At 34.8% G+C, this 19,818-nt stretch overlaps 1 protein-coding gene across 3 annotated transcripts in view; it reads left to right on the top strand.

The window, feature by feature from the left end:
- Positions 1–19,818, top strand: part of LOC149805959 (uncharacterized) — a 125,576-nt gene that overhangs the window by 89,879 nt on the left and 15,879 nt on the right. For all 3 annotated transcript variants that reach the window (XM_089950751.1, XM_089950749.1, XM_089950750.1), the window contains 2 exons: positions 8,523–8,734; positions 13,164–13,276. In XM_089950751.1, coding sequence (XP_089806877.1) covers positions 8,523–8,734; positions 13,164–13,276 — 325 coding nt within the window. The remainder of the gene's footprint in view (positions 1–8,522; positions 8,735–13,163; positions 13,277–19,818) is intronic.

The following is a 19,818-nucleotide window of genomic DNA, read 5'->3' as shown; positions in this document are numbered from 1 at the left end:
ATGTCCCACTAAGACTGGCTGTTCCTTTAAAATATTTAAAAGTGCAGAATGCATGCCCAGTGTGGGGGTGGATGTCCAACAGTAGTGATGCAGTGTTGTTCTGGAAGTTTCTGATTAATCCTAATGGAAGATCAATATTTTTGTAATTCATTTATTTTTATCACAGAAACATACTAGGTATGCAATAGCCACAGGTATGTATTACATCATTAAAATCACTTGTACACCCCCCACCCGAAGAAAATCACAAAAAGCATTTAACCTCTTTCTGTGTTGCCACTAAACGAATATTTTTTAATTTGATAATTATTTTAAAAATGTATTAATCCAGGAGTCTGCTGCAAGTTATATACATTCCAGAGAAGTTTGATCATGGCTTTGGAATATTTAATGTTAAACCAGCAAAACAAAATATTGATTTAGATATGTGATTTGTGCTATGTAGTTTTTACTAAATTTTTATTATTACTATTTTTTTTCTTTATTTAAAACTGGTACAGAAAAATCATAAATATACTAATTATAATTTTTATAATTTTTTAATATTTATTTTGTACTAAGCCATGATATACTGTATTTTCCAAGAGAAATAATTTTGATTATTCACTGGAGTGGAATATTTTCTCACTAGATTGTCAATAGACATAGATAATATTATGACCAAGAAATTTTAGCTAATTTTAGATGCTTGCTTGTTGATGTAAATTTGACCATCAAGCATGCAGATGAAACCAAGTTTGAATCCCACAATGTACATATACTTTTTTTTATTGATTTTCTTTTTTATGTGCTCTTTTACTGGAATTATGAAGGAAAATTATGTTACTGCTTATATTCTATGTGTGAATATACACAAACACAACAAAATATAAATGGTATACTGTTAACATTAATACACTGGATACGGTTATAAATCTGCTGCTTCGATATGTTATACATTTTGCTATGCATTATGTTTGGGCACAAATAACAACAAAAAAATTGCTTACTCCAAGTGAATGATGGATATATTTAATCTCTTGGGTGAAACACTAAAATATTTTCACCCACTCAGTGAAATATATCCGTTATTTACTCATTTCAAGCAAATATCCTCTCGATATCACCAATTGTTAATTTTTTTCATCATGTATGAACTTAAATGGCCGGCTTGCAACACCTGGAAGGTTCCTCACCTTTACTTCTTTATACTAAGGATTATTTTTTTAAAATCACTGTAAAATAAGTTTTTGCCAAACTGTTGCAAGTCGTAGACAGCCAAGAACATTAAAAAAAAATCACTGTAAAGTATGTTTTGCCAAACTGTTGTAAGTCATAGATAGCCAAGAACATTTTAAAAAAATTAATGTAAAGTATGTTTATGCCAGACTGTTGCAAATTGTAGACAGCCAAAAACATTTTCAAAAATCGGTCTGTTACATAGTATGATAGACCAGGTCCAGTGTCAGAATGGATGAAATATAGAATGATAGACAGGGTCTGGTGTCAGAATGGATGAAATATAGAATGATAGACAGGGTCTGGTGTCAGAATGGATGAAATATAGAATGATAGACAGGGTCTGGTGTCAGAATGGATGAAATATAGAATGATAGACAGGGTCTGGTGTCAGAATGGATGAAATATAGAATGATAGACAGGGTCTGGTGTCAGAATGGGTGAAATATAGAATGATAGACAGGGTCTGGTGTCAGAATGGATCAAATGTAGAATGATAGACAGGGTCAGGTGCCAGAATTGATCAAATATAGTATGATAGACAGGGTCCGGTTTCAGAAGATATCAAACATAGAATGATAGATAGGGTCCGGAGTCAGAAGGGATCATATATAGAATGATAGACAGGGTCCGGTGTCAGAAGGGATAAAATATAGAATGATAGACAGGGTCTGGTGTCAGAAGGGATCATATATATTATAAGACAGGGTCTGGTGTCAAAAGGGATAAAATATAGAATGAGACAGGGTCAGGTGTCAGAAGGGATAAAATATAGAATGATAGACAGAGTCAGGTGACAGAATGGATCATGTATAGTATGATAGACAGGATCCAGTGTCAGAAGGGATCATTAGAGTAATCTGAGGATCTTGCATCAACTGGTATGAATTTTTCCCCCTTCAGGCTATTGAATTTTTTAATAAACATTTAGCTTGCATCAGCCATTGTGAATATAAAATGTCAAACTTTGACAAAAGCAAAGTGTGATATAATGATCTGTACGGTAATAGATAAAGCTCATTGACTAAATATGGGATTAGTGAACTTGTAGTTCAATATAATTTGTCACTATGGAGTACAGGATGTTTGAAAATGTGGCTATGAAAGGGTGCATCATCAAAAATAGATTCTGTTCAGTAAAACTAGCAACTTACTCACTTCCACCACATGATCTCCTACTGCCCTAGGTCCAAGGAGCTAAACATTATCGTCATTTTTTTAAAACAGAAACAATATCTCTGATCATATATAAATAGACTTCACATGCTATAGTAAGTATCCATTGCTCCCAGCTCTATTATGTGCATGTCTAGTCAACCCAGAGTCTATGACAATATAATGTTTAGTCGTTTAAAGTTATTACAATGTTTAAAACCATAACACTGTCCCTGTGTATGTATAAAATGTACCACAATGGTGGAGAGGTAAAAGCAGGGAGATCACCACATACTCATAATATTTACTTGGTAGGTAGTCGGCCATTATCAACAGTAGGTAGTCTGCCATTATCAACAGTAGGTAGGCTGCCATCATCAACAATAAGTAGTCTGCCTCTGCCATTATTAACTGTAGGTAGTCTGCCATTATCAACTGTAGGTAGTCTGCCATTTTCAACAGTAGGTAGTCTGCCATTATCAACTGTAGGTAGGCTGCCATTATCAACAATAGGTAGTCTGCCATTAACAGTAGGTAGTCTGCCATTATCAACAGTAGGTAGTCTGCCATTATCTACAGTAGGTAGTCGGCCATTATCAACAGTAGGTAGTCTGCCATTATCAACAGTAGGTAGGCTGCCATCATCAACAATAAGTAGTCTGCCTCTGCCATTATGAACTGTAGGTAATCTGCCATTATCAACAGTAGGTAGTCTGCCATATCAACAGTAGGTAGTCTGCCTCTGCCATTATCAACAGTAGGTAGTCTGCCATATCAACAGTAGGTAGTCTGCCTCTGCCATTATCAACAGTAGGTAGTCTGCCATTATCAAATGTAGGTAGGCTGCCATTATCAACAATAGGTAGTCTGCCTCTGCCATTATCAACAGTAGGTAGTCTGCCTCTGCCATTATCAACAGTAGGTAGTCTGCCATTATCAACTGTAGGTAGGCTGCCATTATCAACAATAGGTAGTCTGCCATTATCAACCGTAGGTAGTCTGCCATTATCAACTGTAGGTAGGCTGACATTTACACCAGGTGTGAACATTTTTGCACATTACAAAAGACAGACATGTTGCTTTTGATCTTAGGTTGTTTCTATTCCCCATGTTATTTAGCTCCCAGCTAAAACTACCAAGAAATTTACCCAGCACAATCAGGGTTAAAAAAAAACATTACTGTATTTAAATTGCTACTTGTCCTGCTAAATAAGACCAGTAATACGACCTTTTTTAGTACAGTATACACCTACCATAAAGCAGAGTGTATTATGTTGTGACTTTGTTCATTTGTCCATCCATCCATCCATTACCAAATTAGTTTCTGCACAATCACTCGAGATCTCCATCATCTAAAGTGACCAAACTTTGTGGATGACTTGCACTTAGGGTAAGGAAGAATTGTATTGATTTTCAAATCAAAGGTCAAATACTGAGGTAACAGTGACTTAAAGAAGAAAAATGATTTCTGCACAATAACTCAAGTTATTGAACTTTGTGGATGACTTGCACATGGGGTAAGGAAGAAGCCTGTTGTTTTCATGACAAAAGTCAAAGGTCCGGATCATTGTGACTAAATGAATGAAAATAGTTTCCTACTTGATAACATTACCTCTGCATCACAGACCTGGACCAAACTTTGCAGATGGCTTGCAAATGGGATAAAGGAGAAGTCTTGATTTGAGGGTCAACGGTGAAAGTCGTTGCGACTAACAAAAGAAAAATGGTTCCACAGAAAATTTGCAGTTATCAGCTTTGATCTTTCACCAGAGTTTATGGATGATATGCATGTTAGGTAAGAAGTAAGCTGTTTGATTTTGGGGGTATGAAGGCCAAGGTCTCTGACCAAGGAAGAAAAATATTTTTTGCATAATAATTTTAGTTCTAGATGACATACCTTGACCAAAGTTTCAGGAGGACTTTCATGTAAAGTGTGGCAAATGCCTGTGGTTCAAATGTCAAGGTCATGGTGTCTCAATGGGTTTTGCAGAATAACTTCAGTTCTTAAGTAGTTCATACAAATTGTGTGGATGTTTTGCTCATATTGGGATAAAGAAGGAGTTTTGGATTTATAGGTCAGAAGTCATTATCTTGGTAAGTATAATAAGAAAATGGTTTGGTTTGTGCACGCTTAGTTTTGTCTATAATCAGTGATTAGTCAGTAATCTCCAAAGTCAACCATATCCTACTAGTAGTGCCTGTATAGAGTACTATTAAACACTGGGTGGGCATATAATGTGCTGTTTACTGTAGCGTTGTTGGTGTTTTCATAAAAACAATTGTTCTCATCAACCTATTACTCCTCCCTACCAGCGAAGTACTGACAAAAGATAATTTTCATACTCTAAGCTTTTGTGATTGCTTCCCTTGAGATCACTGCCCACCATCTAAAGGATCAGCCACTTAAAAGAAATGTATGGTACCAAATGATTCAGTGAAAAATTATATAATATCCAGAAATCTATAGTTACTTTAAGTAATCAATAAAATTGTAGTTGCTGTTTATACCAAATCTGCATAAGATTGACTCAGATATCTTTTCCAGGGAAGATAAATCTGATGAAAGGATGTCTTTAAAACTCTTCTTTATCTGAATACTTTGAACCCAGATCTGCCTTCACACAAGTTGGCAGATTTGGTTCAAGGTCATTTATCTTATGAAATATGTATTTAAGCAAATTTGGCAACCCATTAGGACAGGTTGTGTGATCAAGTTTTTGATAATCTATGTAGAGTTGCAGCTTAATTATGGAATTTTTTTCTTTTTCACCAGTTCCAGTCCGTAGTTAAGGTTGCTTTAATAAATATTGTCAGAATTTTTGGAAAGTTGGTAGTATTTAGGTTGTTGTCTCAGAAAACAGAATGCATTAGAAACTTATTGTAAGCTTAAACTAGTTCAGACTACAAAGGAATTAAAAGCTCAAAGTTTTCAAACAAATCACAGGAAGATAATATAAAAAATCTGTTGTTTTTAAAAAAAAATATTTGTTATTATTTGTATTTATTTGTTAATAAAATTTGCATTTTTAAAGGTAATTATACGAGTGAAATGTAAAAATTATCTTTTCAATGTAAAACAGAGATCCAAATGCAGGACGTATGCAGGCATGGTAAGTTTTGTTTGATGGTTGAAGTGGTATTAAATTCCCTTCACATAGTCCTACCATTAAATATTCATTCCTTGCCAATAACAAATGATCAACAATAGTTTTCCCATTTGTACACTGACCAATGTTATGCAATGCTAATTTCTTTGGTGCTTGTACACTGGTTTGTCTTTTTAGTTTTTTCATGAACGGTATTTATTTTTCACCATTTTTTTCATTGTTGATCTTGTCACTGTCAGAGTCATCTAAGTATTAAGTTAGATTTTTCATGCCCCAGACTCTGTATGGAGTGTTACCCATGTGTGTGTATGTATGTATGTATGTATATATGTATGTATGTATGAATGAAGGGGCCCCGAGTGGCCAAGTGGTCTAAAGCGCTCACCATTACAGATCATTGCCATCTCACCTCTGTCTGCGTCGGTTCGAGTCTTGGATTCGGCTAACGTGGTTATGTGAGAAAGCTTGCCAGTAGCTTCTTGTGGGTCAGTGGTTCTTTCTGGGGGTTTTCCGGGTTCTTCCTCCACCATTAATACTGGCCGCCATGTATAGCCTATCTTGTGCTGAAAAATGGCGTTAAACCCTACAACAACAACATGTATGAATGAAGGTATGTATGTATGTATCTATGTAATGTATGTATGTAATGTATGTCTGTCTGTCTGTATGTATGCATGTATGTATGTATGTATGTATGTATGTATGTATGTATGTATGTATGTACATACATCAGGATAAGCCTGGCTGTATAATAAAAGCAAAGTTCCAAAAATATCAAGTCATGGCCATACAGCATCATGTTCATCACATATTAGAAAAGAGGGGCCCCGAGTGGTCTAAAGCGCTCTCCGTTATGGATCACTGCCATCTCACCTCTGTCTGTGTGGGTTTGAGTCCAGGATTCCGCCAATGTGGGTATGTGAGAAAGCTTGCCAGTCGCTTCACGTGGGTCGGTGGTTCTTCTCGGGGTTTACCCGGGTTCTTCCTCCACCATTAATACTGGCTGCCATGCATAGCCTATCGTGTGCTGAAAAATGGCGTTAAACCCCACAACAACAACAAAATTATATTAGAAAAGAGCTTTGTTAAGGTTCATTTTCATCATTTTCAATAAAATATTGCAGATCTATGGCACTGTCTGACATAGTGATTTGCCCTTCAATTGCATCATACCTACAGTGTCTTTAGTGTTGTATAAACAATATGAAGAGAGAAAATCCAACTAAGCAAAACCAAATTTGTTACCAGATTTCCATTGTAAATCTTGCAAACAAGTTATGAGACATCATTATCTTTATTCAATTAAGCTCTGTTTTTATTGTTTGAAACTTGTTAAGGACCATAACACCATTTGTAATCTGTTGAAAAAAAAGTCTGACAGAAACTATGATGAGGGTAACTGTTGACAAGCTTCACTGTAGCAAATTAATGGTAGTACAACTAGGGAGCAGAACATGTTGCTGGACAGCATGGCAAAAGTCCCATCTTGATCCAATGCATAATGATTTTTGTGATAGATTTTAAATGGATAACCTTTACATATTGACAGTTTTGCACAAACATGGAGCCTGTAACCATGTCCAATGTCTCTCTAATGGCCATTATCTTACAGCAAGAAGACAAAAAAAAAACAATTCATCGTTTCTGAAGAAAAAAAGACAATTCATGTTCATATGATACACATTACTTGTGAAGATATTAGGATTTTGAACTCAAATAGTATCATTTTTTTTGTTTGGTGATTTATTCATATCAGAGATTGTGTGTGTATTGTGTATTGTGTATCACAAAAGAGTGTTGAATTGCAGTCTTTTTTCACCCAGAAAATATCACAATGTGTCATTTTTATTTTCACCCAGAAAATATCACAATGTGTCATTTTTATTTTCACCCAGAAAATATCACAATGTGTCATTTTTATTAATGGGATTGTGATCGCATTCTATTTCATCGTACACCTGTATTTAAAGGTATAATTTTAGAAGGATACAAAAGATGTTCAAGAGTTGACAATTTGAAAAAACATATGTTTCCAGAGTATAAAAAAGGTTATAATTTACATGAATAGAATAAAAACGATAACAGGATACAATAAATTTAAAGATCATTAGTACATCAAGATATATTTTTTCATTTTCTTCTCACAGCTTTATACATTTTATAAACTTATGTGTCACTGTCTTTTTGTGAAGAAATTAATTGCTAAAAAATACATAATTACCTTAGTTTTATAATTTTGTTCATAGAGTCACATTTATAAGAGGTGAAGTTATCTGCCATAAATATTGTGCTTTGACATCAATTATCAACAAGTACCTTAGTTTTATTTTTTATGAAAAGACTTTAGAACCAAGAAATGTTAAATTTTCTCATAATTGCAAGGGATTTTGTTGTGAAGTGGTAGAATATTTTTTTGAGTATTTAATTTAGTACAGTGAATTCACTGTTTTACATTGGGTATCATTTTTTAAGGACTTAATGATAAATGTGAACCACAAATTTAATGAGCAATCAATCACGGATTTGTCTAATTCTGTGGAAACAACAGGATGCCTCCCCCAAACGACCATTTTAAAAACAAAAAACAATTACTTTTTGTGAACCCATGAAAACTGGTACCTATGAAAACGAATTCACAGTATTTGGAAAATGTTCCTGGAAAAAGTAATATTTTTGCATTGTACTGATTTATCGCAACACAAGAAATACTTAAGAAAAGAACTAAATTCTTTGTGGTTTAATGCACTCTCTAAACTACATACAGAGGATATATAATTTATGATCTATGCAGAGCTTTAATAATTTTTTTATTTGTTGACTTAGCATTTGGTAATTACATGTACCTTCAGGTATTTAATGTTTAGATTAGAGGAACTTTCCAAAACTGAGGATGAATCCAATGTATAGGAAATAAATGCCTAAAGTTTTCTAGAATGCCATCAATATGCACTTTAAACCATAAACACCTTGATACTGGCTAAATATAAACAGTCATTTTTCCACATGAAGTTTTGTTTTATATTTAACATTTACATTTTGCAGGGTAACAGATAAGCCTGTCAAAAAGTCCACCCTGCCTCCAAACTACAAGAAGTCCATGACTAACCATCATAGTGTATCACTAAGTCCCCAGCCTCTCCAGTCTGAAAAAAGCACTCTGCATGATAAGTTGATGGAGAAGCACCGCACAAAGCCACGAGAATCGACAGAGAAAAGGGAGTTCCTAAGTTTTCCTGAAGTTAAAGGAGCAGAAGGTGTGTTAATAATGCTGAAATCAGCACATTTTTTACATGCTTGAAAGGAACACACCTTCTTTTTATACTGTCTTAAAGTTGTTTGTTTAAAATGAAGATATTTATAATGTATACAGTAAAAGGTTGGTCAGCCATATTGCTTCTCAGCTGAAGAAGAGATCTGATACTTTTTAGAGAGAAAATTGTTTAAAGTTCAGTAAATTGACATTATTATTTCATTTCATTTAGGATCTTGGTTTATAGAATTTAGGACCTGAAAAATCCTCAAATAGTCTGCTTGTCCAGAATCATAATTTTCATGAACTTACACCAAAATTGGAACTTTTCCATCATTAGCTGTGAAAAAATCTTGGCATGTTACCAACAATTTTACTTGTCCAGCAGTATCTTCAACTTGTCAGTGAGTTGCTGGAAATTTTTAACCCTCCCCTGCTATGATAAAATGCTTTCTTCATTGAATCATTTTAAATGGGATGTCTTTTTTAGTTTAAAGATAAAAATAAATATAATCTTCCATAAATTAACTGAAATAATCAGACTCTCCTATTTTTGGGACACTGTATTTATATATTTTTATTTATTGCAAATATTAGAAAAATTTCCAGACACCAAGTTGTTTTGATGGCTGCTGGTCATGAAACCACTTTGAAACCCTAATTTTAAGATGGAATAACTGAAGGGTGTTGCTAGTAGTCAGCAATAAAAACAGCTGACATGCTTTTTGACTTGTGATAAAGCAGCAGCCCCTAAAGAAAGGAATGCCATCATTTGAGTATTTGTACCTATTTTCAGAATACAGATAATGGTATTCCACAATTAATTTCCTGAACCAGTCTAGGTGTTTCAGCTCCGTTACAGATGTTTATTATTTGGTGATGCATTTTATTGTCAACAGTCTTGATGTTAATAAACAGTAACGATATTAGAACTTAGTTACACTCTTAGACAAGTTGCTAGCAAGACGCAAAACCAGTGGAAGTTCATGTAGTCGATGAACAGAAGATCGTAGCTTTACAAACTTGAAAAAAATAAATAAAACATGCACCAGATTTCTTTATTTGCAAACAAAACTCTCAAACTTTATCATGCAAGTATTCTGTATTGGCAGGCAAGGATAAAATGAAGTCTGGTTTGCCTACCTAGATGATAGAGATATTCATTCCCAAAACAGTATTTGGAAAAATGGATAATTTTCATTGGTACAATAATTATCTGATGAGAGAAAAGTAATTATGTTTGAGTATCCAGATATTTATGTCAATGATGGCATGTAATGAAAGAAAAATTGCTACAGCAGAGTCGATGCTTTGTCATTTTAAGTAAATATACAGTTTATTTTTCTAAAATTTTCACTTGATAGTACTGATAAACCCTTGTTGTATTTTTCTTACTAGATGTGTAATATCATATCATGACATCACACAGTCATGAGAATGAGGAAGGTATTTTTTTTAATTCAGGCAAAGACACATTTAGTACACAACCTGGGGTGTTTTATTTAATTCAGGCAGACACATTTAGTACACAACCTGGGGTGTCTTTTTTAAATTCAGGCAAAGACACATTTAGTACACAACCTGGGGTGTTTTATTCAATTCAGGCAAAGACACATTTAGTACACAACCTGGGGTGTTTTTTAAAATTCAGGCAAAGACACATTTAGTACACAACCTGGGGTGTTTTTTTAAATTCAGGCAGACACATTTAGTACACAACCTGGGGTGTTTTTTGAAATTCAGGCAGACACATTTAGTACACAACCTGGGGTATACTTTTTAAGTCAGGCAAAGACACATTTAGTACACAACCTGGGGTGTTTTATTTAATTCAGGCAAAGACACATTTAGTACACAACCTGGGGTGTTTTTTTAAATTCAGGCAGACACATTTAGTACACAACCTAGGGTGTTTTTTTGGCATACTATAAATAAGATTTGGTTTCCTCATTTTATAAAGTTCTAGAATTATAGGATGATAACTCGGACATATCATCTCAGATGGGTAGTGTAAAATTTGGCATACAAGATAGAAATAAATAATGCAGCCATGTTCATATCTCTTGAAAGGATATGGTTTTTATATCATGCAAGAATCCAAAATTGTACCCATCTGAAACATTTTTTTCTCTTTCTTGTGGACACATACTGGCCTTGGTGGGGATCAATCATTTGACAGTCAAATAGGTTTTAAGTTCAACATGTTTAAATTAATAGCTGCTTACTGATAGGTAGTTGATTGTAGTGAGGATTGATATTTAACTGTTGAAAAATATTTGATGCACAGGATTGTTTGAAACAAGATTATATTTTTTATATAATGGTAGATACATAAATTAGTGTGTACAATTGAAATTAGCTTTTGTGAGCCTCCTAGAATCAAAATTTTCTGTGTTTTGGACAGTTAGCACCTGTACAGTATGGTTTTTCTTTACAGAGGCCAGTAATGTCAGAAATAAGTTGCATAGAACAACATGTATTTGAATAATAGCTATTGCTATGTATATGCACATGAAGTACCAGTACCAGTTGAATCATATAGTTTATTTTATTTGACAAATATGCAGAATACCGTTTGCACTGTTTTGACACAATTGGACTGTTGTACGAGCTTTCTAAAACCAATTCATTCCAGAGGTTTGCATTGCTATGCATCAGTCATGTTAAACAATGTTAGCAGCCAAAGATTTTTAAAAATGAGGATAAATTTGTTTTAAGGTGTTTCAGCGGTGTGGATAGGAATATTGAAAACCTGTTGGAGTCCATTTCACCCATTACCTTTGACTCGGGGTAAAATGGAATCAGACAAGTTGGAAATCCCTATCCACCTTGCTATAACACTTATGTAACAAATAATACTCTAATATTTTGAGCAAATTCATATCAAATGTGTTAAACTCTCTGCATAATTTGAATCTTTTGCTTGCTGAGGCTTGCAGAACATAAAAATAATTTGACTCAGGTTATAAGATTCCTCACTATATTGTCTGTAAGTTTTCATATTTTGTTAATTAGTGTATTATTTGACAAAGAAAGCAGAACCTTTTCATAATTAAACATGTCTGTCAATCCATCTCTCTGGTAACAATTTGGTGTCCAAAAGATCAATTAACAAGGAATTGTTAAATTTGGATTTCAACTAAATTTTGGTATGAAGTTTGCATTGATGAGAATTTGAATTATGTAGGTTTCCAGCATTCTATAATATTTCTTACAGGATAACTTTACATAGTATTGTTTGATGTTAACTGGAATTGGCATGCAGCTTTTGTCATGGTTTGGTTTCCAGCAATCCATAACCTCATTGACAAGGGTTATAGCCCCAGATTGTTTGCCCTTCTAACATTGTTTTCTGCTGGATTTCAACTGGATTCCGCATGCAGCTAGACATTGTTGAGACCTTGAGAATGGTTTAGATTTCCAGCATTCCATTTATCATCTTCAGGAGTTACGGTCTTTGATCCTTAAATTTCCTAGTTGGTTTTCCAACAGTTCGATATGCAACATTATATTGCTGAGACTTCTAATGATTCTTATTTCTAGTAGCCAACATGATCATTTGCAAGAATTATTCCCCCTGATTTCCTATCCAAAAAATCCAAAGGTTTTATGGGACATTACTTTACCTAAGATTGTTGAATTTTTCAACTAAATATGGCATGCAGTTTTGTATTGATGTGATCTTACTTGTGTTTAATTTGTTTGTGTCTGCTTACCATGAGATTCATTGTAATGTTACAATATTATTCATTAGCCTGTTATTTCATTGTTGTTTTTTCCACAGAATCATAAAGTTCTTCAAGCAGATTTTTATGTGCAGGTTTAAATTGTTGAACTTTGGCATGAGTTTGATTGCCAGCAGTTTACATTATCATTTTGTAGAGTTATGGCTGATTATTGTTTAATAACCATTTTTGTTTCCACAAAGTTCTCTGTTTGCTGTGCTGAACAAAATATTGCAAGCAGAGCCCTTTCTCATGCACCCATCACTTCCAAAGCATAAATATCCTTAATAAATTATTTTACAAATTTTCATTTCGTTTTAATCAAAAGAAACTGAATGTAAATTCTGGACATAGGTTTTTTTAAACATTTGTTTTCTTTTGAATAACAATCTATTGTGATTAATTTTAATTACTCGGATAAAATATACATAATTTTTTACATATTATTAGGTCTTCTTTAATGTCATGACCAGGGCTACTACATCATCAGCCTGATATGCTCTTGATGCTCAAGAAGGCTCTTGTGAGGTATACACATGAATGTAGGTAAAAAAAAAATTAATTATAGTATTTGGTGTACCTACAGTTTGCAAAGTTTTAGTAAGAATATAGCGTTCAGTACCAAAAATTAGGAAAAAAATTGTTTTGCTTTAGCTTGGCTATAAAGGTTTCCTAACAGCTGATTCTGTTGTATTTCTCTTGTTGCAGCATTTGGTGGAAAGAGCAAGACCAAACCAGCATTACAGAGGTCCAGCGTTGCTACGATACCACACATTACAAACTTAGATCCCTTCAGTAGTAATACCCAGATAACAAATAATGTAAGTTGGTTTATGATATGTAAATAAATTAGAGATTTATGTCTGCCATAGCCTAGTGACTTATGATGTCTGGTCCCTTTTGTCATAAAACTGATGATCTCACTCAGAAATATTCAGGCCAATCAAAAAATTATATTTGTACTTTTCAAGTAAGATTTCTTAATTTGGAGTGATATTTATTTACTCAAAGTGATGAGTAAAATTTTTGCTTGGGCTGTTTATGAGTTGACCTACAACATTACTGGGAAGGGAATGGATATCACACTGATTTCCATGCCTTGTAGTAATTGGAATTGCATGACTCCAAGTAGATGACACACCAGTCCATTGCAGGTTAACCCCACAGCTGGCTCTTGCTTAAGGCAGTGGCCAGGGCAGGAGTCGAAGTTATTACATGCAGATTCTGAGTCCATGGTGTCACCACTAGGTTGTACTAACTAGTAATGTAAATACCAATTTTAGGTGGCCAAAATTTACTGTAGAATGATAATTTATGATGTCTTATCCCCAGTTTCACTAAACATATTGAAGTTTCTTCCAGAAGTTGATATTTTTGAACATCATTCTTATAGCTTGGTTTGTAATAATAACAGTTTCACTGAACATTCAGCAGTCATCAGTGATTAAGATAAAGCTACACTATCATGAATTCTTCTGTAAAGATGAATGTTTTATTTTTGAGGGTAACTTGAGATTTTCCTCAATTTTGAGGAATTATTTATATCATTTTTCTAGACTAAAAAGATGCACAAGTGTCAGAGAACTATTTTTCATCCTTTATATGGTTCCTGACTGTAAAGCTTTCAGTATACTATTTCCCCTCTCATATTGCCAATATGGTCATGTTAGACATTAAATTGTTTACACTTTGTCTTAATATTGCTACTTGGCCTCCTTGAGTTCATTCTAGTTCTTGGTTAATGAGTACCAGTCGTAATATGATTCCACATTAAATACCATATGTACATGCTTTTAAGTAGAGGTAGACTGCAAGCAATGATCCTGATCTACCATAGCACAATGTGCCTGCTGATCAAGGTCTGTTGTTTGTTCTGCTGATTACTCCTGACAAACTGCACAGACCCAGAGCTACCAGATTATGCAACAGCAGATCTGGGTCTGGGCAGTTTGCTGTTGGACTTGTCTTATAAGCAAGTGTATATGGTACTGTGTTAGTGTATTTTGTGTTAAGTTATGATACAGTCTTGGTTAAACATCCCATAGCTCCCTGCATTATTATACACAGTCATTTTTATGGCTACCTTGAACAATGTAATAAATAGGAAGCACTGTCTTTCCTTCTGACAAAAAAGTGCATTGTAAGAAGTTTCACATTTAAGCAAGATAATGTAAAATCTCAGAGTTGAGGAAGAAATTTAGTTGAACAGGCAAGAATCTCATTAAAAAATACAAAACCTATAAGTTTAATCCTGTATCTTTTTGCCTTTTGGGACATACAAGAACATTCTGAACAGCATTTCACATGTGAAAAGTTATTGGTTTTTTTAACAGTAAAACCTGTTGAATGAAATTATATGACAGTATTTGTTAGTGCATAATGCACAACCATATGTGAACATGACCAGGCATGGAAGTCAGAAAACTGAAACTGTTTTTAAAAAAACTGAGACTGAATTTAAGCTTGAGATTTTGTGTCTACCAATCACAAAGAACTGTACATGTGTTACATCATATTTGATTGGGTGAGAATTGAAGTTCTATCTTAAACTAAAGTACAGAGTTGTATGGTCTCCAGGTCTAATCTTCAGTAGCAATCTGTGTGAGCAGATCAGGGTCAATGCTGTTGATTCTTCTGTGATTTAAAGCAACAGTGCAGACTCTTGATCTGCCAGCACCTTGTATGACAATGAATCTGGTCTATGCAGTTCATTATTCTACAAGTGATTTAAAGCAAACAGTACAGACTCCTGATCTGCCAGCTCATTATCAGATAATAATAATAATAATAATAATAATAATAATGAGGACTTTGTATAGTACCTAATCTTTAGAAGCTCTAAGAGCTTTACAACATTAGACAACACCTATTACATAAAAAAGAACATATATGATATTATTACAAAAAACAAACACCATGAAATTAAAAAACATAAAAACCATGCTGAAAATATTTAAGGTAGGGAACATTATTAGGTCTTTAAGTTTGTTATTGCAGTTGAAATAAGTGACTTTTAAGAGCACTCATGAATGGGATCACTGTGTCTTTGTGTCTAAGTTCAGTGGGCAATTCATTCCACGTTGCTGGGCCCTGGTATGCAAAAAAATGCTGTCCATATGACTTTGTTTTCATACTTGGAATAATGAGTATATGATTGTCAGAAGAATAGTATAAGTATCTTGTTGGTGTGTACACATGGGTGAGGTCGGATAGGTATGTTGGACTGGAGTCCATCAGTGAAATGTAGCACAGAGAACAAATTTTGTGTTTGATTCTGGATCGAATGGAAAGCTAGTGTAGGGTACAGAGCAGCGTGGAGGTGTGCTCTGATCATGGTACTCTAAGTATGATCTGAGCAGCTGTGTTTTGAACTTTATGAAGTTTCTGAAATAGAAATTGAGATGAACCCGACATAATTGAGTTACAACAGTCCAGTCTTGAAAGTACTAATGAACATACAAGTGTTTTAGTGGCATCAACTGAAAGATATTTGCGAATGGAGCTGATGCATCTCAGCTCAAGATATGCAGCCTTGCATATGTTCATTACATGTTGGTGCAGAGTGAGAGTACTGTCCAGGGTGACACCTAGGTTTCATACTGACTGTGTGAATTTAATGTTGGTGTTGAAAGTCTTTTTTGTGTTGTGATCAGAAAGGCCTCAGTTTTATCATCATTCATCAGCAGCTTGTTACATGTCGTCCATGATTTCACATCAGAAATGCACCTCTCTATACCTTGGATGGTAGCATCAACTTCATTTGGGTGGCTAGATTTGTATATTTGGGTGTCATCAGCATACAATTGGTGAGACACTGGATGATGATCTATGACACTTGAGAGCAACTGAGTGTATAGAATGAAGAGAACAGGTCCAAGAACAGACCCCTGTGGAACACCACAACATAGATTAACTGGGCTGGAGTGTATTCCATTTGCAGACACAATTTGTGTCCTGTTGACCAAGTAGGACTTGAACCACAGTAAGGCTGTATCATGAATGCCGAATACATGCTGGAGACGGCGAAGTAATACATCATGGTCTTTTTTGTCAAATGCTGCAGACAAATCAAGGAGGGTGAGGACTGTAATCTTTGCGCTATCCAAAGCAGAGAGAATGTCATTACTTTTAGAAGAGTAGTTTCAGTACTGTGGCAAGGGCGATATGCAGATTGTACATGGCTAAAAAGACTGTTTTAATTCAGATGAGATACAAGCTGGGATAGAACAACCTTTTCTAAGATTTTTTATATGAATGAGAGATCAGAAACTTGGCAGTAGTTCTTTAAATCGTTATGGTTGAGTGTTAGTTTCTTCAGCAGTGGCTTTACAATGGCAGTTTTAAAAAATGATGGGAATTCCCTGGATGAAAGAGAGATATTAATAACATCTGTTAGTGAAGGCAATACTGGATCTAAGCACACAAGCAGCAGTGATGTTGGAAATGGATCAAGTTCACATGACTTTGGTGCACTGTTCATCACGATTGTACGTACTAAATCCATAGAGACAGGTTTAAATGCTGCTGTTGCCACTGAAATTCTGTATGCCAACTGTATGGTGATGATGAGTCAATTGAAATTGTGTTGTCAAGCTTATCTCTAATGGTTTGTACTTTGTCACAGAAGAAATTTGCAAACAGGTCCAGAAGGTCGACTGGAGAGAAGGTAGTTGGAAGTGGTGTACATTTGTTCCTTGTCATTAGCTTGTTAGTAATTTCGAAGAGCTCTTTGCAGCTGGAACTTTCCATAATCTTAGTACTGTAGTGGGCTGATTTCGCAGCATGGACTATGTTTGTGACATTCTTCTTGGTGGCTTCATAGATTTGCTTATGAATAGCGAGTCTGGTGGAAAGCCAAAGCCTCTCAGCTTTACGGCAGTCTCTTTTAGCAGTACAAAGCTTGTCCCTAACACTGCTATCCATGGAGAACACTTTTGAATTGATACTCTGCACTTGGTGGCTGGGGCATGTTTGTTGAGCAATGAATGCAGGCAGTTATCGAGTTGTTCTGCTGCAGGAGGTAGGCAAGTTGTTATGTTTACTTGGATGTCATGCATTAGTTTGGTTCTATTTATCATGCGGAGGTTTCTCTTAGTAGCAAATAGAATAGTTGACACAAAGGTTGATGATTTAATAAGGATTTTGAATTAGGTTTTCTAAATTAACGGTCAAATTTTTTAATTGTTTTGCTGGAAAGGGCTTAAGGGAGATAACTGGAATTCTTCGTCCTGTAGTACGCCAGCCAGCTTTAAAACGTTTCTTTTTTTTGCCAGCACATAATATAGGAATAGATTAGGACAATGCTATTTGTTCTACTTGTGATTCATAGCAATCAGTGCAGACCATTGATCTGTCAGCACATTGTCACTATAATGACAACATATTGAGTCAGTGCTATTCATCTGTTTGTGATTCAGAGCAAACAGTACAGAATTTGTTAGCACATCATATGACAACATATCAGGTCAGTGCTATTCATCTGTTTGTGATTCAGAGCAAACATTGCAGACCATTGATCTGTCAGCACATCATATGACAGCAGATTGGGTCAGTGCTATTCATCTGTTTGTGATTCAGAGCAAACATTGCAGACCATTGATCTGTCAGCACATCATATGACAACAGATTGGGTCAGTGCTATTCATCTGTTTGTGATTCAGAGCAAACAGTACAGACCATTGATCTGTCAGCACATCATATGACAACAGATTGAGTCCGTGCTATTCATCTGTTTGTGATTCAGAGCAAACAGTGCAGACCATTGATCGGTCAGCACATCATGTGACAACAGATGAGGATTTTTCTATTTGCAGATGGTACTGGTATGCATTATACATGGAGAAAATACTTGGTGGTTGTTGATGACTTTTTCAAATCATGCATATGTCCAGCAGCAGTTTTGTTTATTTATGGTATCGAATTTAGGGTTACTTTTCTCTGTTTTGAATTGGATTTTCTCCCAACATTTTATGTTAAAATAAAAATATGAATATTGTATGGGACATCAGCTCAGATAGCTTAGGTGGTGGAGTGCCCAACTAGCATTTGGGAAATCCAGGTTGGAGTCCTGTTCCTGTAAATTTTTGTAACCCACCTTTACATGAAAAGCAGAGACATGATATCCACATTTCCATGTGTCAGTCACACTTTCATTTCCACTCATTAACTTTAAAGCCACATGAGATTAAACGATGAAACATGGTATAATTATTCATCATCATTAGAAGTTATGTCACATACCTCCTTGGGAGACCTATCTTCAGTATGTTCAGTTTTCCATCACTTTCCATTGTGTTTAGCATTAGTAGATGTGTTAAATACCACATTAGAGGTACTGTCATCAAGGCCATCCATGATCATTGCTTAATATTTGGTTTTGACTCACTTTCATTTCAGATCTAATTTTCAAGCCATTTAAGATTAAAGAATGAAACATTGTTTATATAGTATCACTACAGTGTATGCTGTAAACCCCACTGCATGCATGGAAGGTCTATGTTAAAGGTCTAGATCAAGAAGCTCTGTAATATAAATTTTCTCATGCACTTTGCGTTCTGCTATTGAACTTTCGAGTCATTTGAGATAAGGAATAAAAGTTAGGATACTCGTACATCATCATTCAAAAGTTTGTCATGAACCTCGTTGGGTGTCCTCTTGTCAATGTTTAATGTTTAGGTTACACCTCAGTATGTTGTGTTATCAATCATACTTTCCTTTCCACTCTATAAAGTTCAATCCATTTGATATTAAGGTATGACACTTAGGGGGCACTCACCAGTTATTATGTACTTTTGAGAGAGTGACGTATGTAAGGTGAAGTTTTTTATATTTAAAACACGCACGGTGGAGAGAATGTTGGCATACCTCTATGCTAAATTAATGTAACATGGATGATATTTCTTTGGATATTGTACTTTTGGAAATTGTACATGATTTAAACACACTGCTAACTAAACTGATTGCTCCCTTGTGCTAAAAAATCAGCCTGAATTAGTCTAAAGTACACTATCCATAGCAGCTATTAAAATAGGGAAAATGAATTTTGCCAGACTAGACAATACCAGCTTCTGAAAGCCCTATGCAAAATACGAAACTGTAGAGCGCCACCTTAGTATATTTATACATCATCAGTAGCAAGTGTGTTGTGTACTACATTATCATCAAGGTCAAGGTCAGTATTTTAAGTTTTCCATCACACTTTCTTTTCTGACACTTAGTATATTTGTACATCATCAGTAGCAAGTGTGTTGTGTACTACATTCATCAAAGTCAAGGTCAGTATTTTAAGTTTTCCATCACACTTTCTTTTCTACTCTACAACTTAGGCCTTTCAACTTTAGGGATGAACTTGACATAAATTATC

This window comes from Sinohyriopsis cumingii, chromosome 2, assembly GCF_028554795.1.
Source record: "Sinohyriopsis cumingii isolate HCF-2022 chromosome 2, ASM2855479v2, whole genome shotgun sequence".
NCBI classification, from domain to species: domain Eukaryota; kingdom Metazoa; phylum Mollusca; class Bivalvia; order Unionida; family Unionidae; genus Sinohyriopsis; species Sinohyriopsis cumingii.
This window is presented reverse-complemented; position numbering and strand designations above follow the sequence as displayed.